Below are 23410 nucleotides of genomic sequence, written 5' to 3' on the forward strand. Positions count from 1 at the left end.
ATCTCTCGAGGTTGACTGTGATACGGCGTGTCTTTTGTACTACTCTTGCCCTTGGCAGCTGAAGAGTCTCGGATGTATACGATGAATCGGACTTGACAGTCTCAAAAACTGGATTGCTGATGAATCACCCCTGAGACCTCTATACGCTGCGGGTGCCTTTATCAATTCCGCTACAGATAATCCTCCCAGCCCTTCAACTCCTGTATGATTCCGCCCAGCCTCTGCTCAACACCGGGCAGAAGCACGTCATTGACGCCGTGCTTCCTCAGCCGTGTCACCGCGCCCAGCAACTCCCTGCACCGCACCAGCAGCGACACCCGCAGGATATGCGCCCACTCATGCTTCGACTCGACATGATAGTCCCCCACGCTGCAGAGCCTCGCCGCAAGCGCACAAGTGCCGCTCTCGTCATCATCCTCCTCCTCTACCTCTTGTCGCATCTGACGGACGCACCCCGCCACGCCTCTCTCCAGGTACACCGAGAGGCCCTCGATGACGAGCACAATCAGCTTGGTCGTCGCCCGTGGCGTCTGGCCGTGGTCGCAGGACAGCCAGGCGTTGAGGCGCGCCAGGGCAATCTTCTGGTAGCCGAGGATGCCGTCGCCGGAGACGTCGAGCCTGGTGTGGAACTGGAGCTCGAGCTCTTCGAGCATGTGCAGCGCAGACTGGGCGCAGGTGCAGAGCTCTCCGTCATTTGTCGAGGGGCTGTCGCTCAAACACGGGCCTTCCGTGCTTGTCGGGGTTCTTTGTGGCGCTACACAGAACGGATTGGTCTGTGAGGGCGAGATGCTGCTGCTTGAAGCCAGGCTGCTGAGGTCTCCGAGCGTAGAGTTGAGCTGTTCGAGATCTGTCACGGCAACGCATAGCCCACCGAGGAATCAGCCAGCCAGTCGATGTACAATTTGTCGATGTACCCTTTGTAGAAACAAGGAGCCGAAGCTGAGACATACCAAGAGTAAAGTTCTCCGCCAGACCAGCGCAGTGCAATGAAAACTCAGACGGACTAAAGTCCAGAGTCGGCGAAAACTCAGAGGTCGTGGCAACGGGGGCAAAAGGGTGCGAGTCGCGGGTAGACGCAGACGAGATAGAGCTGCTGGTCCCTCTACTCCTGCTACTCTCCCCATTGCTGCAGACCATCTCACTGCCCGCAATGCTCTTGCGTCCGTCCTGACCGACGGTTGGCGCCGAGTTCTTTTGCCTCTTGGTGCCACGCTTTGTTCGCTCCGGAAAGACGCAGGTTGTACCGGTCCCCTGACATCTCTGGCAGCCAGTGACTTCTCCCGAGCACTTAACCTGTTGGTTTTGCTCAAAAATCATGGTTCACTCTTCGTTATTCTCGCAGGAAATGGCAGATCTGGGGTGGGGAGAGGAGTCAAGTCTCACCTTTCGTGCACGGCATTCTACACACGCGAGCCGTGATTGTCGATACTCGCCGAATGTGTGGTTGCTTGCCAGCTTGGACACGCTTTCGGCTTCTGCCGAGGTGTTTTTGTACGAAATTGTATAGAACATGGGTTGATCTGCTTTCACCTTTTAACCGTTGTCCTTTCAGACCTATAGATCAGAGAACAGTGCCTCAACAGAGGACGAGAAGGAAGAAGCAGCGACAAGGCAATGATGTAAGAAAAGCGAGCCCACGATGTTGCAGTTGGGAGACCTTACGGATAGCACACCGAACTGAGGTCAGTGACACGGGAAAAGCCAGCTCGTAAAGCATCCAGACCTTCCGTATCACCCAGGCAGTGGACAGCTATCTTCTATAAGAGATCTGGTAGGACACCACCATCGTATAGCTAATCTGCGAACTCTTCCCCCTCACGCATCTTCCGTCCCTCTCGTCTGGGCATGCTTCCAACAAAAGCAAGTAGTGACGACGCCAGCCAAGGTTCCCCTCAAACTACAGCTTTCAACTCCCACAGGAAGACGTGCCTTGTCCCACCGGGCTTTTCCTCCATTTTCCCACAATGGCCACCTTAGTGCTCACCTGCTCGCCTCCACATGCGCACCCCATATCAAGAATTCCATGTTCAAGCTGTCCCCCGGTAGCTGTAGAGCCACGTCGTGTACCTTCATGATGGACGCGGGTAAGGCCCCAGTAGGGACGCACATGGGGGAGAGAAAACAGCCACGGAGCAGCAGTGGCCCTTCCGGCGTTGCACGACGCTGCCAAACCGGGGCCTAGATCCACGGTGCTCCGAAGCCCTTGGAAAGCTACGGAAGGTTATCAGCAATGCCCAGCATCAGAGGGCATGGTGAAGAAACTGGGTTGGATCAAACATTACTTACCGGGCTGCATTGACACCATATGAGAAAACTCCTTTGTTCCTTTTGTCCACATAGCCTGGAATGCGCGTCAAGATGGAATCCTGAGTAATGACGCAGGATGTGAACGCCATATGCAGTCAGACGAATCCTCTTCGGATCGTAGATGAATTACCAGGGGCTTTGGTAAGGCCAGTCCTCTCACATACGTCAACTGACATCTGTAACGTTCCGTATGAGTGCATTGAAGAGTCGGAAACGCGCAGCTGTTTCACGCGTGGTACCTTACCGCATGAAGAGGTGGCTGAAGGAGGAGACCATGGTCAGCCAGCAAGAAAGGGGGGTGATGTGTTTTGAAGTTTCTCTCAGTATAGCTCATGTGACTCTCTGCATCCAAAGATAACACATATAACTCTTTCAATGGAGGTGTATTACGTGTCGTAGAGAACTAAGAACAAATCATGGAACAAAAGTAAATGCAAGGTAACCAGCCATCACACGCGACGCCGTTCCCTCAACGCTGCCTTTAAAAACAGAACCTCGTATATCTGCACTCCAAAGTAACTTGTCGTTCGTTACCCGACTCCTCTCCTTCGCCGCGGAGGACGAAAGCCCTCTCAACTCCGCCAAACGCTGTGTCACGGCCTCTTGAAGACGCTCTCCAGCCCGCCCTGCTCCTTGAGTCTCCGTGACACCTCGTCCAAGCCCGTCCTGCTCTTGTAGACGCCATCCAGGGCGCCCACGGGCAAGAAGGAGCCGATCCGCGCAGCCATGGCATGCCTGCCTCGCCAAACCCAGAGCGGCGGCCTCTCCCTGCTGAGGTCCTTGACGACGCCCTCGGCCCACTGCACGGGGTCCGCGCCCGTGGCCGTGGCCTCGGCGCCCGACATCCACCTCTCGACCGCCTCCTTGGCCACGTTGTAGATGGAGGTCGGCGGCAGCGAGACGCGCGGCGCGTTGGCGTGGAACGTCGACCGGACGGAGCCCGTCACCAGGTTGGTCACCCGGACGCCAAAGGGCGCGAGCTCGAGGCGCAGCACCTCGCTGAAGCTTGCCGCCGCCGCCTTGGACGCGTTGTAGGCGCCCGAGAAGGGCATGGAGGCGTGCGGCAGCGCCATGCACGACGTGTTGTTGACGACGAGGCCGCCTCCGGGCGCCTGCGACCTGACGAGCAGCGGGAAGAAGGCCCGCGTGACGGCGAGGAGCGAGAAGACGTTGAGCTCAAACAGCTGCCGCGTCTGCGCCAGGTCGAGGTCCAGCACGGGCATCGAGTAGCCGGCGCCGGCGTTGTTGACGAGGGCGTCGAGCGAGCCGCCGGTGAGCTCCGAGACGCGGGCCACGCAGGCGGCCACGGACGCGTCGTCGGTGGTGTCGAGCTGCACCACCTCGAGGCCCGATGCCCGGGCTTGCTCCATCTTGGACGGGTTGCGGGCTGAGGCAAAGACTCGCCAGCCCTGCCGGTGGAAGGCGAGGGCCAGGTGCGAGCCCAGGCTGCCGTCGGAGCAGCCAGAGATGAGGACGGTCCGCTTGGCGGCCATTTGGGATGCTTGTGGCAGTTTGATGGTTGATGATGCCGGGGATGATGCTGTGTATTGGTGACTTGTCGATTATCCTGTGGTTTTGCTCTTGATGGTGGTTTTGTGGCAATGTTCTTTGGTGCCTCGAGGAGAGACGGAGGCTGCTCTTGGTTGAGTAGGTAATGATAGAGTGTAAAGTTGGTGCCACCGGCCAATCCTCCGGGACCCAGACTGCACTGAAACAGACGGTATAGATGGCTTTTATGGCGATAATGCCAACTGTGCGTCCATTGTGCCACTCGGCATGTATAACAGTCATGCCTAGGTATCTTAGGTATAGAGGTGCTCGTCAACCCAAGGCGCATCAGATGTACACGGCTCGCCAACCGCCAGGCCACGCTCCCGTGTAAGTCAAGATGCTCGGCATCGTAATTGCCCCGGTCCACGTCCCGAAACCCCTGTCAGACCCGTCCTCCGGACAATCCACACTCAAGCCTCTTGCGTCCCAACAGCGCGCCCTGGTTGGCTGCATCTGATCGGAGCCTTATAAGCACCACTTGCCTAGCACTTTTAGTCTCCGCGAGGAGGTCCGCTCCCGTTTTCTGGGCGTGTTGGTCAGGTCTGGTCCGACGAAGCTACTACTACGTCAAACCGTAGGTAGCACAGGTAAAAGAATTTCAGCTTTGTTCCGCTGTCCGGCGGGAGGCGATACAGGGCCGATACTGTACGGAGCTTGTGCGGCCTGATGCGGAGTGCGAAGGACGAGATTCTATGTTTATTGCTTGGACTCGAGCGCTTCAAAGACGTGTTGACCTCAACAAGGTCGCCAGTCGCTCTCTTTCAATTTCACCGCTTCTCATTCCTGTTCCAGTATTATCGTCCTAGGTCAAACAGTGCACAATGTTAGAGGCCCGATTCTGCGCTGGGATGAGTTGGAAAAATGAGAAAGAATACGCATCCTCTTCTATCTGAATATAATCATTTAGAGGAAAAAAAGAAAGAAAAAAGAAACCAAGAAATCTACGTAGGCTCTCACGTCTAGCCTAGATTGTAGTCGTCGTCAATGCATTTTGCTCTCTTATAGGAATCAACATGACTGCGACTCGGTAAGAGCTATTTTGCAAAGTACAAACCCGTACTCCTTTCCTCCGTGTCATGCTTCGCCTGGCTGTCTCTTTTCTCGCCTGGATTCTCGAAACTGCTTTGGCTTGGAAGACTGACTTCGTCCACATTCTTCAGAGACATCCTCGTCGAATCAGTTTAAGGGTTTGACACCGTATCCCAGATGCGCCACCGGCAAAGCGGCGTCTGCGACCGCTATACGTAAAACTCCCTTCCGAGAATCAGCGGGTGGAACTTCTTGTATGCGGCGCGCGAGGCTGCCCGGTAACGAAGCTTGTGATCTGACGAATGCTCGATAGCTGTCATCATCCTCGGCTGCGAAGAGTAGTAGGACCTGATCTAATAGATTCATGGTCTCAGCTTCATCACTCCAGCAATTGACCTTCTCTAATGTCAATGATGATGCGTAGAGACTGCTATGCAGAGCATGAACTTGAGCGAACTACCTTATATCTAGTACCGCTCACCTAAGGCTTAGCTGTCTAGGAGATCTTATAAGTTCATGATATGTAGCAGATTGAGGGCCTGGAGGAGTGCAACAACAGAGGACATCCAGTTGGGTCTTTGAGATGTGGGAGCGAGCGGATCAGCCAAGTGACTGGAGCGTGTGAATCGTGCACTTTTCATTGCGCAAACGCAGGAGTAGAAACACAAAAAAACCTATTAGGACAAGAAAAAGAAAAACAAAAAAAAGACAACACAATTGGAAGCAAATCATAGATAATTGAGCTTCTTAGTAGGAGAAAAGAGCAAAAAATTGAAGCCCCCCGCGGGACTCGAACCCGCAATCTTAAGATTCTCTTCATAGAAGTCTTACGCCTTAGCCATTAGGCCAGGGGGGCTATCGAGCCAAGCCCAACTAGGGCAGGCTCTTCGCTTAGCGACTCCGCTTCTCGGCCGTTGAAAGTTGGAGACATGATTTTCATTATAAACCTAACATCAGGCAGTGCTTCCACTTCGATGGCGGTGATTGAACAAACTCGGATCATGGATACCTACAGACACTGAAAACATACATTCGATTTCTTCTTCTACTTCTGTAAAGATTGCGTGCCCATCAATCAGTAACTGCGCCCAGCCTCAACGAGTGTGGATTTGGCACTCCCGCAGCCAGGGCTGAAAAGCCCAGCGAAACAAGCAGAGTTCTCTTTTGAGCAGGTATATCAGATCAAGCTGGATCATAACGAAGATACCTTGGAGTTGAAACGGCCGCAATTCAAGCAAAGAAAAGAGAAGTGGAACAAAATAAGGAAAAGCAAGGTACTGGCTATAGCTTCTGCTTGAAAATGTTAGTCTAGGATCGCTATTTAAAGTAGTGCTATTCACCACATACCCCTCCGTCTTGCATGTGAAGACGTGTATCCGGACCAGTTGCCACAAAGGCCATCTTGTATTTGCAAGCACCAAAGGGTAAAGAGCGGAATTACTGCAAGAATGCATTGTTCTAATCCACTCGCGATTGACACCATCTGACCGAAGTCGATTGGAATGGCAACGCCCAGGTCTAGGGTGGCCCTCAGTGACTTCACCCATCTCCGGCTAGCTGAGCAAGACGATGAGCTCAAGAATGTACAATTCCGAAGGGCTCATAATGATCTGACTTTGGGCTTGAACTTGACATACAGGCTTCTCCCTTCTTCTAGACACCATACTAGGAGACATCGTCTTGGCATTGAGCGAGACAGCTTTATCGACACCTCCAACGCCTTGCTGACCGAGATATGCCGAACGATTCTCATCACTTCGTGATGAAGCTCGGGAAACCGCAATAAATGCATTCATGTGGACGCATTACTGCAAAGGCTCAAAGACCTAGTGCATGACGAAATACCCGCCTCAACATCGACTGTGAAACTATCGCCACTGTTCGTCAAGAGGCCGTCCATGATAACAATCTCCAATTGCCTGTCCAGAAAGACTTCACCATGAATGCTACTTTCGGTGCAATACGTAGTGAGTTTAGTGCGAGTGCCGGCAACGCTACATAACCTTCTTCGATAGTAAAGATCTGGGAGACACCAACCGGGACTGTAATATGGTGTCTGCCTTAAAGTCACCCCCTAGGTATGAAGCCATCACTGCATGTAAGGTAATCTTTGACCATTAGAGTGCCTTGTGAACTCTGGACAGATGTAAATGTCTTGTACGGTGAGAGAACAGGTCTTATATACTGCAGAAGGTCTCACAAGCAACACACGATCGTGCCATTTCCTCTACTAGAGCATAAGAAGGTTTCACATCAGCCCCATTGTCATTTGCCCGCGACAAAACTACACGAATGCCCTGGCCAACTACCTCCCATAAGATCAAGTTGCTAGCAAGTGGCATACCACGAAAGAAGAGAACACATAGGGTGTGCCATCTAACACAACAACAACTAAACTACCTAATGTACCCTCAATGGCCAACTCGATATATAGTCCTCAATTACGAATAACGGACGCCATGCGATGCTGAGTTACACATAGTTGACAGAGAAAGAATCTATAACAATCAAGTTTCTTAATGGTGCCCCAGAGTCAATGAGCACCCAACTTGACAACAAATTCGAAAACACGGCTTGGAGTTGTTGACGTGAGGGAGAGCAGAGCTACTCAGTGTCAGTTACGATTCACCAAGGCCAGGCTCCCAGCATCATTAAAACCATAAAAGACAACAAAAGTTCCAAGGGTAAGAGAATAAAAAATGAGGAAAGGAAAAAAAAAAGCATGTAAGAGTGATTGGTGCGCAATCTGACAGCAGCTCCACCACTGGGAAAATTCAGAGGAGACCTTGGATCCATAAGACGCGTGGCTCGAAGCCATCAACCAGGAAGCTGAAAAACAGGATACTGAACAAGGCCCCCCACGTACATGTAGGCAGCCAACAGATCATGAGGCCTCGTGTCCCCCAGAAATTATTACTGTTCTGATACCGAACCTGATCTTCAGATATTCATAGTATACCTGCCCTCATTCTTTTTTTCTTTCCGTGATATATACATCCCTCTTACTAGCGTCCTAGTACTCGTTAATGCCCACGCACTTCCATAAAAGCCAGAGGCATCAAACACACAACTCCTTGCAAAAGCACCATCCATTCCCTGCTCGCAACCATGCTGAAACCCGCAAACCACATCAAAGAGGCTGATACCGCCGTCAACGCAATGCATTACCAAAACCGGAAACTGCTTCAACGGGTACAGGAACCGTACGGTGACGGAACTACGCGTATGCGACCAAAATAAGAACGACAAGGGGAAGGGGGCGGGCTTATACAAAATAATTGTTAGCCACTTGTCGAAATGGGGAATACATCAGCCCCCCCTACGACCTCGTATGTGAAAGGGTATATGACCAAGTGTCTTTTGCTGCCCCAGTCACGATGTCCTCGTTGTCTGCAATTCCGTATCCAGCTCGCTCTTTTCAAACCTCAACCTCTTGAGGGACCAAAGCCATCACGGCCATGGCCCTCCTCTCAAAGACTTTCCCCGTGCGTATTCAGCGTCGGGGACTGAGAGTCACACCACGGACTTTGTTCTTGTCTACCTTCATACTTGTTGTATCTGTATGGACGTTGCTGTCTTACAAGCCTGGCCAAAGACGGATCGTGGACGAGGCTCAGTTGTGCGAGCGGTTCCCCCTGACTTACAACTACATTCACACCTTTGATAGGGGCAAAGGAGGAGGTAAACATGCCTCCCACACTCTCTATCAACATTCATTCAAGAGTCATACGGGGCCCTATTTAGGTGACTGGAAAAAAATATCAATTAACTGACATACTTTTGCTTCCAGCGTGGTATATCCCCCCAGAATGGCTTCCCGCAAACCAGGCGCCACCAAGAACCATCATCGAAGCGGCCCAGCTAGCCTCAAAAGCAGCCGCATCAAACCCCGAGCGAAGAATCCCGTTTTCAAACATCCCGCTCCTGGTTCATCAGAAATGGGATACGACGCAACTCAACGGCACAAAGGAGTCGATTCTCACCTATGTGGAACAATGGCTGATGTATTCCATCACACCTCCGGCTGGAGCCAATCCCATGGCCTATTTTCTCTGGGATAACGAAGGAGTTCTGGAATTGATGGAAGAGTATGAGAATGACCAAACAACGGATTTTATCGAAGTCTTTTCGCCAGTGGAAAAGGTTGACATTTTCCGAATCGTTGCTTGTAAATGGTTTGGAGGCATTGTGAGTCCTTCCGCAGTACCTGTCAATCCTTGTTTATCAATGCTAACTGGTGAAATCAGTACGGCGACATAGACACAAAGCCACTCCAACACCCCTCCCAATGGATTCGTTCGACCGATCTCTCAGAATGGACTGATGAACTCACTGGGAAAACCTACGGAGCAGCAGCAGCAGCAGCACAAGTACCCCAAGATCCCTCGCAAGCCCAGCCCGTCAACGCAATCTGGGGCATCGAATGCGACACGGACCCCGACACAAACACCCACTGGCGCTCCTCCTACACGTATCCCGTCCAGCTCACAAACTGGGCGCTGGCGTCTGCTCCCCAACACCCTATCCTCCAGTACTTCCTCGACCGTATACCCGAGAAGGCGGCAGAGGCCAGACACAGGGCTGCGCATACGCCAGGTGTCAGCAGCCTCGCAGAGCTCCATTACGACCCAGTCACACGGACTGGGCCGGTAGCCGTTACGCAGGCAACGAGTTGGTTCCTAGAACAGCATGACGGGCTGAGATGGAATGCGCTCACGGGGCTCAAAGACGGAGGCAAGAACAAGGTTGTTGGCGATGTACTGATTCTCCCTATAACCGGATTCAGGTGCGTCTTCTCTTCCCCTGGTTGCTCTTGATGGATTCAGCTGAGCAAACATTGACTAACTTTGGTTTTACCTCAGCCCAACAACAAAGAAATTCAACCGAAACGGTAAAGGAGGCTGGGACCATCCCGATGCCAGACTCGCCCATACGGCCATGGGCTCATGGCATCACACAAATCTCATTGTCGAGTATGGAAAGTTTTGCCGCTCCGTCTTTGGCTTGTGCAAGGACTGGCAGAAGATGTGGTGAAAAGAGTATCTGGATAAATGACTGCATCTCTGGCGCCGGGGACAACTGCAGGGAGAGAGCACCAATCGAGCGTTTCATCTTTCCTACTTCTTCTCTTATAGTTTCATGTTTACCCATCTTTGCATATACGGGTATATGCCACGACTTTACAGCAAGCAGTAATTTGAATGACAATAGAACGTACATAGTAGTATTCACGCATCATGAACCCGAAATCAGTCGCATACCGAATGTGTCCGCCCTCCCAAGGCCAACCGATAATGACAAGGAACGCACAACTCTGCGTGATTCACAGTAGTAATCGCGCAAAGACTCACGGCCAAGTTCTCAGGGACAGGCGTGGAGAGCCATCGGTATGGAAACTGCTCTCATCCAGAAGGATTACGCGTACCATTTATCTGATTGGACAAAGTACCTACCTAGGCATAAGCTGACAGTATAAGCTTAGGTTCTAGCTTGTATCCCACCGGTAAGATTCCATGGCTTGTTATCACGTGTGATAAAGTGGACGACAGACCGGCTAATTGTCGATTCAGATCATCGCAAGCGTGGGAAGCATCCAGAGTTTACCAGGTCGGATCCGAGCCCTCGATCCGGTCACAGATTGCAATTCTGTAGGTATTCAGGTACATAGGTAGGTAGCAGTGGTGAATACAGCCGAACTCAAGATTAATATTGCTAGTAATAATTGTATCTCAAACAACAAACAGAACAATGTCTCACGAGAAACAGGCAAACGATAAAGATGTCTTAGATTGTGTCTCATTCATCCATTCAAGTAAATCATGACTGGTGCCTGTGGGGCTCCTCGTTCTTCGTAAAGTGCCAGTAACAGAATACACATATGTACACGCAACTTCAGACCCCCGCGCCATGCTGTGGCTAAAGAAGAGAAAAAAAGGAAATGAAGCAAAGGAGAGAAGGTTGGAGAACGGCTGTGGGCCCTAGTCTCCTAGGAGATGGAAAAGAAAAAAAAAAACCGTAGAGGTGCATGGACAAGAACAATGATGCTTCTGTCCATAGGTAAAGAATGCGCATCGTATGTTGATACACGGACAAAGAAAAGGTCTTGGTGGCAGACGTGCTGCAAGTTCAGGTCACAGAGCGCAGCCTCTAGCTGGCCCTGTTCCTCAGGCTGCTACCGGCCCTTGAGAAGCCGGGCAACCACTTCCTCCGGGTCCCAATGACCGACGGCGCAGGCGGAGCCGGCTCGACCGCCTGCTTCCTCGCGCTTGGCGAGTCTCGCCCACTGACAACCAAGTCCGAAAGGCGCACCGGAGCACTGGTCGACGAGGGTATAAAGGTGGGTGCGGCGTCAACGCCAATGGTGTTTCGCCTCATGTGTCGGGGCTTGAGCATGATGGGCGGCGGCGTAGCTCCCGCGCGGTCATCGAGCTCGCTCCCAATGTCGCTGTTCAACCAAGGCTGCAGGCTGACGCCCTGGTTGGCCTTGGTGGCCTCGGCAAAGGTAGCCTCTGTAGCGCTCGCCGGGGTGCTAGACGGCGACGAGGGAACCACGGAGCGGCGGAACAGTCTGTTCAATGCAGTCCGCGGTCCGGTGATTGGGGGATACTGGCCCCTCTTCTCGCTGTGCGGGTGCTGAGGAATGGACGGAGACTGGGCGGGCGTGTGGACTTCGGCCCTCATCTGGACACTGTCGCTTTGCTGCCTGGAGTGGCCCGAGTAATCGCCCGAGTACTCTTGCTCTTCCGGCGTGCTCGTAAGAGTGAGCGTCCTGGGCGAGTTTCGCACGGACGAGGTAGTGGATGATGTTCGAGCATGGAGACTCGACCGCCTGTCTGGTGGAGGCGGGGCCGTATTGGTGACGAGAGATTGCCGCAGCGAGAACAGCTCCTGGATGTAGTCGGCATCATTGTCAATCCCTTGCGACTTTTTAGTTGAGGGAAGGCTAAAGAGATCCGACGATGCGGCACCTCCGTTGGGGTTGGTACTCTCGCGCATCCATATATCGAGACTGGAGCGATGCGAGCGGGCATCGGAGTGATCGTCCGAGTCGGTGCTGTCCCATCGGTTCTCCTTCTTCTGAGAGACGGTCTCGCTGGAGGCTCGTTGATGGCGGTGCATGGGCGCGGAGCCCCTCGACGACTTGTCTGCGTCTCCGCGAAGGTGGCTGGGCTTGTTCCGGAAGGAGACCTGGAGGGGCTGGCTATCAGAGTCGCTGTATACCCCGGAAGATCTATCGTTGCGACTGTCCTGTTTGGCAAGGGAGTCATTGGAATTGCGCATCCGGTGCAGTGTCGAGGTCGAGATCGTGTCTGGGGTAGGCGGGAAGTTTGGATCGTGAAGCCGTACGCTACCGGGTCCATCGGTCATGACCTTCCGCAAGGTGGGAGGTGGCTGAGAACGTCGTCGATCTCTGCCCTGGCTGGCCACGGGACGGAAACCCTCCTGCAGCACGCTCTGGGATCTACCCAGCTTCTCAATCTGCTGCAGGGGCGAGACATGGTCCACCGCACCCGAGACGGAATGGCGGGTTCCCAGCGAGGAGCGGCTTCCGCCGACAAAGTGGTTGGCGCTGGCCGCTCGGGGCGGATATCCAGACGGGGTGATTTTCCTGGAGGCGTCTCGGCGGCCCGTGGACAGAGACTGCAAGTCGGCGTCGGCACTATCCAGGCTGAGGGGCTGGTCGACGGGCGGCGGGAAGATGCTGTCCTGGCTCTTTTTGCCATAGACGCTCGCAAAGGAACTCTCGCTAAGGACGCTCAACGTCGGACTGCCCGGGGCGTTAGACGGGCCGTTATCCGCATCGGGGGCTCCCTCGGTGACGCGCGCAAGGCTGAGCGCACTGCCCTTGACTCCGAGATAGACGCTGCGCAGGTTCTCCGTGTTTTCGCTCTTTTCAGACAGAAAGCTGGGCACGCGGTTGATGGACTTGAACGTCTCACTTTTCCGGCTTGCGTCGTCGCTGGGGACCTGAAGAGTTGGGCGTAGGTATTTCTGGTCCATGTCTTGGGGACAGAAGAAGCCCTCCTGCTCGACTTGCAGAACCATGTTGCGTTCTTGGACGAGCTGATCCACCTTTGCCTCGAGCATGACAATCATGGCAACGGCCTCCTCGACGGCCTTGTCACGCTTTTCGAGCTCATCCAGCAGGGTCTCATTCATCTCCTCTGTTTGGCGCTTGTCCCGCTCCAGAGACTCGATGGTTGTTTCCAGCAGTGACTGCTTTTCGCGGCGATGGTAGAGTTCGAGTTTCAGGTCGAAGTTTTGCTTGTGAAGGCTGGAGATGACCTGTTGATGGATTAGCCACGACTGAAGATGACACTATGATGCTCAAGGATGTCTCATATGAGAGTTGACGTACATGTTCCATGTCCTTGACGCCCAGTCCGGGTTTCTTGGCGAGCTCGATGCCGGCGCCACCACTCGACTTGGGCCGCGATCCATCTGATGAAGCCGCCACTGACCTCCTCCTGGGAGAGCTGACACGACCGAGCTCGACCGACGCGCCGAGATCCTCATTGACTCTCGACAGGGGGCTCTGACTCAGCTTGTCGCTCTCGGCCCGGCGTTCCCGCTGCAGTTTCTCCTGCAGGAAGCTCGAGACGGCTTGGGTGCGGGTTGGTTCGACGCTGCCCTCTCGAATGGGCGGAGGGGTGTTCCTGGGAGTAGACCGAGGTGAGAGCAGAGGCTTGTTGCAAGGGTTATGGTGGAATCGATGTGTCGGGTGGTCGGAAAACTGAGGTGCAGCGAAGTGAGGAGCAGGACTCCTAACACCCTGAGATGCCGTCCGAGCGTGTGATGCCGACCTGTTGGACGTTCGAGATGAGGCTCGAGGGTAGGCCGGAGCCTTCTGATAGGCCCTCGAGGATGAGTCCATGATGCAGATAGGTGTAGGACAATCCCTGGGTGATATCGATGGTAAAGGAGGCGGCCGGGGCGATGGTATAGATGTCCGTATGGTACCTAGATATGTGCTAACCGATGAGGATAGAGGTATATAGCGGACGCGCAGTTCAAGGATGCTGATGCCCGCATCAAAGTCAAAGTAACCGGGTCTCGATGCTTAGTGCTTAGGGGAAGCCAAGCTCTACGGTGAATTGGCAGAGTAGGTTTCCCGGCAGCAGGACGCGGTTGCAAAGTTGTCGCGCAGAGAATCAGGCACGCGAGGCGGCGTCGTGGTGAAGCATGTCGCTGCGAGCACAGTCCAAGGGGTCGGCGTCGCGAGATGCGCGTGCGAGGAGCCGGCCAGGCGTGCGGATGTTGGTGATAAACGCACAGGGTCCAGGTGTCGACGGTCCAGTTCCAGCTCCAGGCCAGATGGTTAGGTGAGCAGAAGCAGGCGCCCTGTGCCGACGGAGAGAAGGAAACAAGGCAGAGTTGCGAACAGGGCGGCCGCGGGCAGTGGCAGCTTGAAAAGGCGAGGCAAGGGGGGTGTGGAAATGCCGTCGTCCTGGAAACTCGCTTAAGGGCTGTTCGTATTATGGATTTCCACAATTGTCGCAGGGAAGAGAAAACGAAGGAAAATGGTCTGAATAATCGGTTGAGGCAATGGCGGCGACTCAGAGGTAAACAAGCAGTTTGTGTCTGCAGCAATTGGAGGACTGTGCAGAGCGGTTAGGAATGCGGCTGGATGGCGAGAAATGAGGGTGGAGAGGCGAGTTCTGGCTGAGGAATGACGAGACGAGTGACGCGACCACAGGAAGTTAGAGAGAGACGAGAGAGAGAGACGGAAGACGAAAGGCGACAACGGCACAAAGGACGAGAGCAGGTAATTCAGGGCTAATCAGGAGACGAGGGCAAGGCAATGCAATTCACTGCAGTGAAGACGAGGCTGGAAGGGACAGCGCCGTCCATGCGGATTCGCTGGCTGGGTGGTGAGGCAGAGAGAAGTAGGGAGGGATAGATTGGAGGGAGACAATGTTGGGAGGTTGAAGCTGGATGAGGTGGAAGGGCAATCGAATCAATGGTGGAAGCTCCAGGTCAGGTCAGGTACCTACCTAGGTACTGTACAGCTTGGGGCTCCGGGGCACCTTTAGGGCGCTCCAGCACGCTGAGCTGTGCGGCTACTCCGTAAACGGGCGGTTCCTTGGGTGGGATAGCGCCTGTAAGTGGCCTGCGAGACGCCTGCAGGGCCGGACAGGGGTCGCGCTAGTGCCTGGGCCGGAGCCTGTTAGCGCTGGACGGTGCAATTGAGGTCCACGGGTACTAGCACAGAAGCTGGATGGAAGCACGGGGACATGGAAGATGGAACATTGACGGGAATCAGGCGCTGAATGAGGGTGATTGATTCGAGCATTCTACCTATCGATAATTGGGCGGAATCTCTCTCTTGGGTTGTATCTGCGTATCCAGGCACAAAATAGCAGCCATCCATCATCTGCTGCGGTTCATGCGCTGGATGATTGCAGATGAATCTGCAGCTTCGGTGCAGCAAGGACATGTCACCCGGTACCTCGCTACTACTACTAGCACCGCCATACCTTACATGTACCTTATCCACCTTTTGCCCGCCACCTCTTTATGCCACTCCTCGTCTTTATCCGACACGCATCAATCACTCCTACGCTCCCACGGATCTCATCATGCCTCCAGCTCCCGCGACCGCAGCCCCTTTCCATCGCCATTGAACGAGACTGACAGCCGCATGAGAGAGAGGCCGAAGCTGCAGCTCATCTCTCAGCCCACCCGCGGCTGCTCCATGTCAACCCTCAGGGCGCTCTTCCGACTGCTCCATCCCGTCCAGCCCAGCGTCCATCTGCAGATACTACAGACAGCACAGCCGATTCATCGCAAACCAGAGCCCTCCAAACACCGCTCGGCACCCGTCAGAAAAGGGCAATCTGTGGGGAGCTGCTGCATGCATCCTGCAGGGCCGCCTCGGGCGTCAAACGCGCTCTTCCGACTTGCTGTCCTGTCCATTGACTCTCGCTCTCCCAGTCTTCTTCTTCTTGGTAGTTTGTGTGGTATACAGGCTCACGATGTGATAAGGTACCTACCTAGGTAGTGTTCAACTCTTCGCTGCCGAATCCAAATCTACCTACATCCAGTTCGGTCCATCCAAAACTTGGCTTCCTCTCTCTCTCCACCCCAAAAAACCACCACTGGATCTCCCGAGCCCGCGGGTTGGAGCCTCGTCCGGCCCTGCGGCTCCCGCCTAGTGAAACTCCATCCCGAGGCCCCCGCCATCTTCTCCATCTTCTCCATCAGACAACGCAGACGCAGAGACGCCACGCCCAACGCCCGAAGCGTGGCGCGCCGGCCGCGATGATTCGTCGCTCACCACCAGGGTCCTGCTGCACATCTGCGTCAATCCAATCGTGTCTCGCTCGCTCTTTTCTCTTGTCTCCTCTCTCGCCTAAGCATGTCGCGATGATGTGATGTCGCTTGCTTGTCAACCCATGCTTTGGGAGCGGTTCGTGGAGGTGTGCGTGATAGTACGAGTACATGCAAAGCGAAGTCGATTCACCCTACTACCACTACGACATGTCGCATGTCCGGGAACTGCTTCAATCAGCAGACACTCAAACAGACGGTCAGCGACCTTGGAATCGTCATGCCATACCCGCCAGTGGCACCAATGTCGTCCCAACCTTAGGCCTCGCCAATGCAGCAAACCGACAAAGCTCTGCTCGCTCTCTTGTCACGACGGCTCGCCCATCGTCTCTGTCATTTCATACAGATGCAACGAACCTTGCAAGCTCGGCACCGCTTGCCCTGCGCTGGCCGCGGCAATGTCGCAGAACTGGAGACAAGGGCCGCATTTCATCGCCGCGCACGAACCGTAAGCAGGCAAGAAAGCAAGTCACACCGATCATTCCCCTCTCCTCCACCGTTCCCTGCCCTACTGTACTGTATTGTATGTACGAGTACTGCTGCGCCATCTCCGAACGAACAAGGGCCGCGGACAATGACGGCGATCGAGGAAAGACGGTCAAAGAGCCTTGGACGGCTCGACTTCACCATCGTGTACTCGTACAATCCCAATTGACATCCAGACACCGCTTCATTGCACACACAAAGACACACAAACATCGACGTCAACACCATCAGCAACGCCACTCCAATCCCTCCCGTCCATTCAGTCAGCCCTCTTTCGACACCGCCTTGCCCAACGGTGGAAAACACCCTTGTCCGTAAAAGCGGTAAACGCACAAATTCCTACCCAATCCATCGTAGCGAGACGTCGCCGATGAACTTGTGCACATTGACTGGCTTCCTCATCTTCTTCATGCCCAACAGAACAGAACAGCTGTCCATTTTTACCAATTTAGAACAATCCACAGACGCACGGATGCATTTGGCAGAGGCAACAGCTGGCTGTGGCTCCATGTCCATGCACGATCTAAACAACGCATCATCAAGAAACCCACATGTCTGCGAACCCCGGCCACAGCTAAAGAAAAGAAGAATTACTACTAGAGAAAAATAAAAGAACAAAAGGGAAAGGAAACCAAAAAGTAAAAAGGGTTACAAAACTAGATGCGAAAAAAAAAAAGCAATTCTATGGACCAAGCATTACAGGCATGCATGAAGGTTCTACAGCGCGTGCCACGAATCCGCGTTTTCGGAAACCTTCGCGACGATTGGGAATTGCCTAGGTCATGGGCAACTCGTCTGACGCGCGGACCTCGCGATACACGATAGACATTACTACACGACACACGTGGATGCGGCTCATCAGGCGAGAGGCGAGAAACAGAACTGCAGTGTATGGCTTTCTAGTACTACTAGTATCGCGCGAGAGGAGTTGACACTCTTCTCCCTTGCATATGTGTGACATGCTACAATGACTGAATCTGACTGGGAAAACAAACAGGGACAAGACAGGTGCTGCTGTAAAGGAAGCTTACAAGTATTGTCTGTTCAATGTGTCAGTCCATCACAGAGCGAGGAATCAATTCGAGGGTCAAGTATGAGTGCTATCAAACCGAAATGCCATTTGACATTCAAGCCTCATCGACGGCTATATACCTGTCATGACACGCTGCTGCGCAGACAAACAGCAACGCAATGGACCTGCTCATGTAATATCCCCAACGCCATAAAGAAGAAGAAGAAGAGGAGAGAGAAAAGGAGGGAGGCATCTCAAGTCATCACTTACCCGTCAAGCAGACTATAAACCCTCATTGTAGAACTTCTCCTCGCTCCCTTGGTCATCCTCCTGCTTTCCCTTCCCGCGACCCTCATTGGCGCCGCCATCCTTCCTCCTCCCCTTCTCCTTGGCTCCCTTGCCCGCAGGGGGCTGCTGCTGCTGCTGCTGCACTTGCTCGTCACCGTGGCCCTCGTCCTCGTCGTCCTCGTCCGTCCATCCCCGGAGGTGCCTCTTTACGTCATCCACGTCGCCCACAATCTCCAGCTGCCACCCCTTGTCGCCAGCCTTCTCCTTCATCTCCTCCTCCCATTTCTCAAGCATTTCCGGGCTCAGGTTCAGCTGCTCCAGCTTCTCGTTGCTGAGTCGCTCAATCTGACCGCCGTCCTGCTTGCTGGCTGCCCTGATGAGCACCTGGATGAGTTGCTCCGCAGCTTGCTGGCCGTTGATGTAGTTCCGGGGAGGCGCCAGTATGAGGGGTGACTGGCCGTCCTTGTCGCCCGCTGACAGAGACCTGCGTCCCCCTACAACCACGCCGCCAACTGTAAGCGGGGAGTTATTATGGCTGGCGAGCAGGTGCTCAGCTTGCTCCGCTTCTCCCTCCGCATGGGCATGACCAGAGGCTTGGTGCTCGAGCAGCGGGGGGGTTCGTTGTTCATCGTCGTCATCGTCGTCGTCGGTGATGAGCTGGCACGTAATTGCATCTGCCTTGCTTTCTTCAGGCGGTAAGAACGCAACATCGTTGCACAGCCTCGGGGTGTTGACGACCATGACGTATGAGCAGATGGTGACCTCCTTGATCCATCCAATCCTGTCGCTTTGCATCCCCGGGACACAATGGTACTGCACCTCAATGGTGCGCGGCCTCAGGGTCAAATCGCAGATGGTTCCCCCTCCCAGCCTCTGTACCAGGTATCGCTGATCTCCCTTCACTTGGAGCTCGGCCGGCACTTTGGAGCCGTCTGATGCCGAGTCCGTTTCCGAGTCTTCGGGCAGAGACGCCTGGCCCAGGATGTATTCGGCCGCGTGGGGATCGGGCTGGGGCGGCTTGCCCATGGGCGTCGAGGGAAGGGCGTGGAACTGCACAATCTCGCGGTTGTTGCAGAACCTGTAGCTCCACCAGCCGGACATGAAGTAGAGACATGTGTCTTCCAGTTCGCTGAGCAGGTTCCAGCCGCTCGCCGCAGCTCGGCCCAGTTCCCGTGCCTCTTCGGCCTTGGCCAGCTCTGTCGCGGTCTGGTTTTCGGGGGACGGAGGCTCGATGACGGGGATGGCGCACAGGTAGCGGTGCGGCGGCATGTTCATCAGCTCGTAGGTAAGGGGCGAGCTGTCCCGGGAGTGGCGGTCGTCATGCTGGTCGTGGTCCTGGCTGTCGCTCGAATCGGTGATTGTTGGCTGGGAGAAGTCGGCCGAGTATGTAGGATGTTGAATGTTGTATTCGAGCAGCGATTGAGCGTCTTGCTCTGAGATGAAGCGGTCGGAAAAGACGACCTCGAACTACTCTTTTGGTCAGAAGCTCAATTCCAATAACATGCTGTCGCCCATTGAAAGCGGGACACCTTACCTGGGGAAACGCCTGGAGATCCTCGTGGATGCTAAAGGCCCTTGATTTGGCCCTGCACAGCGGCAGGGCTGCCAGAAGCGACAGCTGTAGACGGCGCATCATGCCATAGCCTGGCCTCGTAACTGACAGACGCAGAGCCTCACGAGCAGACGCGGCTGTTGGATGTTTGGCGTCCTAACCTGCTGAAATGTCATCAAGTTGAGGTCACAGTGTCATTGTCGGGTGTTGTGCCGGGCTTTTGCCGACCATTGCCATCGCCATCGTCATTGTCAGGCCACCCGCACTTGAGCTGCACTTGAGCCATCACCAGAAGCTTCATAGCACGCATTGGCGAAGCATTACTCAAACAGAGCCGCATGTGTCATTGAGGTCTGTCCAGATTACGAATTGACCGAGTTTGCCTCGCGAGATAAGAACTCTACAGGTTTGTCAGAGCAATTCATCATTGATATTTGTCGATTCTACTCGTCACTTGCGGCCAATCGCCTCCAGGGTCATGTGCTGTCAGATGCGTTAGCTTCGCTCCCAATTGACAATCCAACAGGATGTTCAGCTGTCGTGAAGCCGTCGATATCCGCTGTTCTCCTCGTTATGCATCATGGACAGCATTTCCGCGCCATGGCAAGGCTATCATACGAACCGAGGACGCGGCTGATTGCTGATAAGAGGCCAGGAGATGCTCTCTAGGCTGCGTGTCTACATAGCCAAACATCCTTCTGCCAGCCAATCGACAAGCACTTGATAGCCGAGGCTAGGATATCGGCGAGATGCGGTCCCAGACAGCAAACCACACACCATCATACACTCACAGCCATCCGAGCTTCCCCAGATTGCTGCCCTCCAGAAGGGGGCTGTACGTATGCATGTCCACAGCCGGCTAAACCGCTCTCGCAGTGGTCAGTTGACTGCCAACATGGACCTCCACGTCGTCAAGCCAGCCCCTTCCAGCCTTGTGAGGGCTGCACCCCTGCGTCAGCGAGCTGAGCTCGAACTCCAGAGCATCCACAGATGACGGAAGGGGTCGACGGTTCCTTCATACAGTCGAGACACGGCGAGATGGGGTGCCCGACGGCTGGGGTTGAAGCTTGCGGGAGTGATGCGGCTATGTACTCTGATTTCTTGAAGACATGCAGACAAAGGGTCCTGAGAGTGGCTTGCCATACTTCCACGTGTTTGCTCTTGAGAACTTGCCCGGCCAATGCAAGACATCCGTCGTGATGGAGCATTTGGACTTGTGAGAGTAGCAAGAGCAGTAGCATCATGTAACTTGACGGCAGTCTGAGGCACAGCCCGGTTGAGCGCAGGCGAACTTGACTGAGCCCGTGGAAGACGTGCAATTCGCCGACCTATGGACTGAGAGGCAATGTCAACATTCACATGGCCGATGAAGTGAATCACCTGCACGTCCATGGCATCAAATACACATTGCGCCGAAGCTAGAGGCCTGACCACAGCAACCCCAGAACCTGATTCATCCCGCGTCCTTCACCTCTAGCGACGGCGAGATCGCGATCGGAGAGGTTTCCCGCCGGGGCTGAACTTGGGGCAAGGGGAGGGTTGGCTCACCTCGATTCCTGGATGAATCGCGGTGGTGACGTCCAACGTGACGATAGCAATATGGGATGACGACGAGCAGCCCCCGTGTCCAGCAACCTACAGCTCGGGCGCCTGTTCCTGCACCAAATACGGAGCAGACGGCACAACAATGCCTCGCGCCATCCACTGTTTGTAATCATTTCTATACTATTGATGATATCAATGATCGCAGGATTTTGGGGGCCCTCCGATTGCGCTCGAGCCATCAATGGGATCCAAGGACCAGGGAGGGCTGGCGTCTGACGGGCTTCTAGACAGCTTCTAGGGGGCTTCCTCGAGTGCCACTGGACCGTTTCTCCAGGCCAAGGTTGCTGTCAGCCCCGCGGATTGGCGATCGCGTACCTTGTTGGCGGATGAGACACGGCTAACGCCAGCTAGTGAAAGGACGGGAGGGAGGGAGGGAGGGAGGGAGGGAGGGACTGATTCGTGCAGTCGTGGTACTACTAGATAGAGTACGGAAGAGAAGCGGCAGGGTCACAGATTACACGTGCATGTAACAATTACACTTGCAGTATCAGTCAATTGGCTTGTGACGATGATAGATCACCAGATGCTGGTGATATGTCATCGCAAGAGGCAAAAAGGAAAAGGATCTAGCCATCCACACAGTCTTTGCCTTATCGTACCTAGTTCCTGGGGAAAATACGTGTACGTAAATTATTGATGTTGCACGATGAGTCCAGTATCTGTGCTCTTTCGTACCTGTACACGGTGATACTGTACTGCCATTGACTTTCTCGTCATTTTTCGCGAATAGGCTGCGTGTAAAACGATACAGGATCGGCAATTGACAGGATTGCCATGATCCTGGCGAGGCAGAAAAGAAACCCGCCCCCCTACCTTTGCCGGTGACCAAGTTGGGCAATTGTAGGAAGCATCCGAACATTGCGCGAGTAAGTGGCCAAGGTGGCATCCCTGGCGATCAAGCACGTTTTTCTTCTTCCCTTCCTGATCCTTCTTGTGAAATGGAAGCTCTGAGGAGATTATTTTAGAAGGCTTACTGTCGTACTGTAACTGGGGAATCGGGACACTGGGGTTGTACGAGACATCGTCCTTGGATCCTAACCTAGACTTTTGTGTATCTTCAATTCAGGGCCAATGCTGCACAACAAGGCCGCAGTAGAACAGGCATTGTTTGACATTGAGGGCTCTATTTTGGGGTCATCTGATGATGACAGGACTATCCTGTTTCTCTCGCCGACAGGTGCGTGGTTTTACGGGGATTCGGGAAATATCTGCCAGCATCTCCAGATACGTACGCGATGTGGCATAGCACTCTATACAATGCCTCCATTCGGAGTAGCGGCTGCTTTCTGTCTCATCTCACAGGGCTGTTTTGCCGCTTTGCGAACCATCAGGATCATGCAGGCTTGGGGGGCATTCAGTCGATTCTGACTGGCTTGGAGCTCATTCAAAGGGTTGGCTGCTTCTGTAATGGACTGGACGTGTTAGCCGCTGAATGACCACTCGTGACAGGGTAGCGCGAATGTACTATCGAGTCTGTCGGAAAGATCCTGCGAGCTGGAATGGCGTCAGGGTCTTAGAGCAGGGAGACGGGACGGGACAGGGAGACAGAGTCAGGGTCCGAGCCCGATCGATGTTTATTGTTCTGCCTACGCAGCAGGATGAGACACTCCCCACAATCGAAGAGGGAGAGGGGGATTCAGCTGGGCGAGGGTTCAAGGTTGAATCAACTCAGCGTGTCATCTCATCATCCAGGGCAAAAAAGTCTTGGCAGATACACTGCTGCACCACCGAGCTCAGGCTGCAACATTCTCAAACAAGCAATAGAAGAAAAGAACAAGCAGGGAGAGCATTGCAGTTACACCCGTTGACCCGAACCGCCGCTTCCTTGCAGCAAAAGTTGCCCAGAACAGCCACATCGATCGTCCCCTGGAACCCCAGCATCGTCATCATCATCGCCTTGGCACAAATCGCACAGAAAAGCGAGGCCGCGATTAGCGACTGGACCGAGCCTCTGATCCTTGCACACACATGCCTTCATCTCGCCTCTTTTTCGCTTCTTGCGTCTGCTGCGGCCTGTCAGGTCGTGCCAGCGAATCCCACCACCCTCCCTCTGGCATCCCCTCCAGCCCCCCCTCTTCTTCTTCTGCTCAACAAATTGAGAGGCGCCTATTTAGACTGTACACTGTACTCGTACGGGCTGAGTTCTTGTGAGATAGGCGTTTCCCAGGTAAGGCACCTTACTCAAATAGACGCGATGTACTGCATTTAAGTTTACAGAAGCAGAGTACATGGATGTGAATCCCTCGAGC

At 54.1% G+C, this 23410-nt stretch overlaps 5 protein-coding genes across 5 annotated transcripts; 1 reads left to right on the forward strand and 4 right to left on the reverse strand.

The window, feature by feature from the left end:
* Positions 1-170: 170 nt before the first annotated feature.
* Positions 171-1317, reverse strand: TRIREDRAFT_109359 (uncharacterized protein; the record flags this gene model as incomplete). Its single annotated transcript, XM_006967054.1, has 2 exons — positions 171-847; positions 951-1317. 2 exons carry the CDS (start codon positions 1315-1317, stop codon positions 171-173), a joined length of 1044 nt encoding a protein of 347 aa, XP_006967116.1.
* A 1703-nt stretch (positions 1318-3020) lies between these two features.
* Positions 3021-3800, reverse strand: TRIREDRAFT_32087 (uncharacterized protein; the record flags this gene model as incomplete). Its single annotated transcript, XM_006966873.1, has 1 exon — positions 3021-3800. A coding segment is annotated over one exon (780 nt), but the record flags the coding sequence as incomplete, so codon positions are not given.
* Positions 3801-8184: 4384 nt separating this feature from the next.
* TRIREDRAFT_109361 (glycosyltransferase family 32) lies at positions 8185-9921 on the forward strand (the record flags this gene model as incomplete). The annotated part of the gene is made up of 5 exons (XM_006966959.1): positions 8185-8216; positions 8483-8568; positions 8678-9075; positions 9135-9673; positions 9750-9921. The coding sequence occupies 5 exons, from the start codon at positions 8185-8187 to the stop codon at positions 9919-9921; spliced, it is 1227 nt and encodes a 408-aa protein (XP_006967021.1).
* Positions 9922-11034: 1113 nt separating this feature from the next.
* On the reverse strand, positions 11035-13762 carry TRIREDRAFT_122817 (uncharacterized protein; the record flags this gene model as incomplete). The annotated part of the gene is made up of 2 exons (XM_006967055.1): positions 11035-13173; positions 13247-13762. 2 exons carry the CDS (start codon positions 13760-13762, stop codon positions 11035-11037), a joined length of 2655 nt encoding a protein of 884 aa, XP_006967117.1.
* Positions 13763-17998: 4236 nt separating this feature from the next.
* Positions 17999-19637, reverse strand: TRIREDRAFT_79797 (uncharacterized protein; the record flags this gene model as incomplete). Its single annotated transcript, XM_006967056.1, has 3 exons — positions 17999-18108; positions 18160-19471; positions 19539-19637. 3 exons carry the CDS (start codon positions 19635-19637, stop codon positions 17999-18001), a joined length of 1521 nt encoding a protein of 506 aa, XP_006967118.1.
* Between the last annotated feature and the right edge of the window lie 3773 nt (positions 19638-23410).

This window comes from Trichoderma reesei (genome assembly GCF_000167675.1).
Source record: "Trichoderma reesei QM6a unplaced genomic scaffold TRIREscaffold_15, whole genome shotgun sequence".
Classification (NCBI taxonomy): Eukaryota; Fungi; Ascomycota; class Sordariomycetes; order Hypocreales; family Hypocreaceae; genus Trichoderma; species Trichoderma reesei.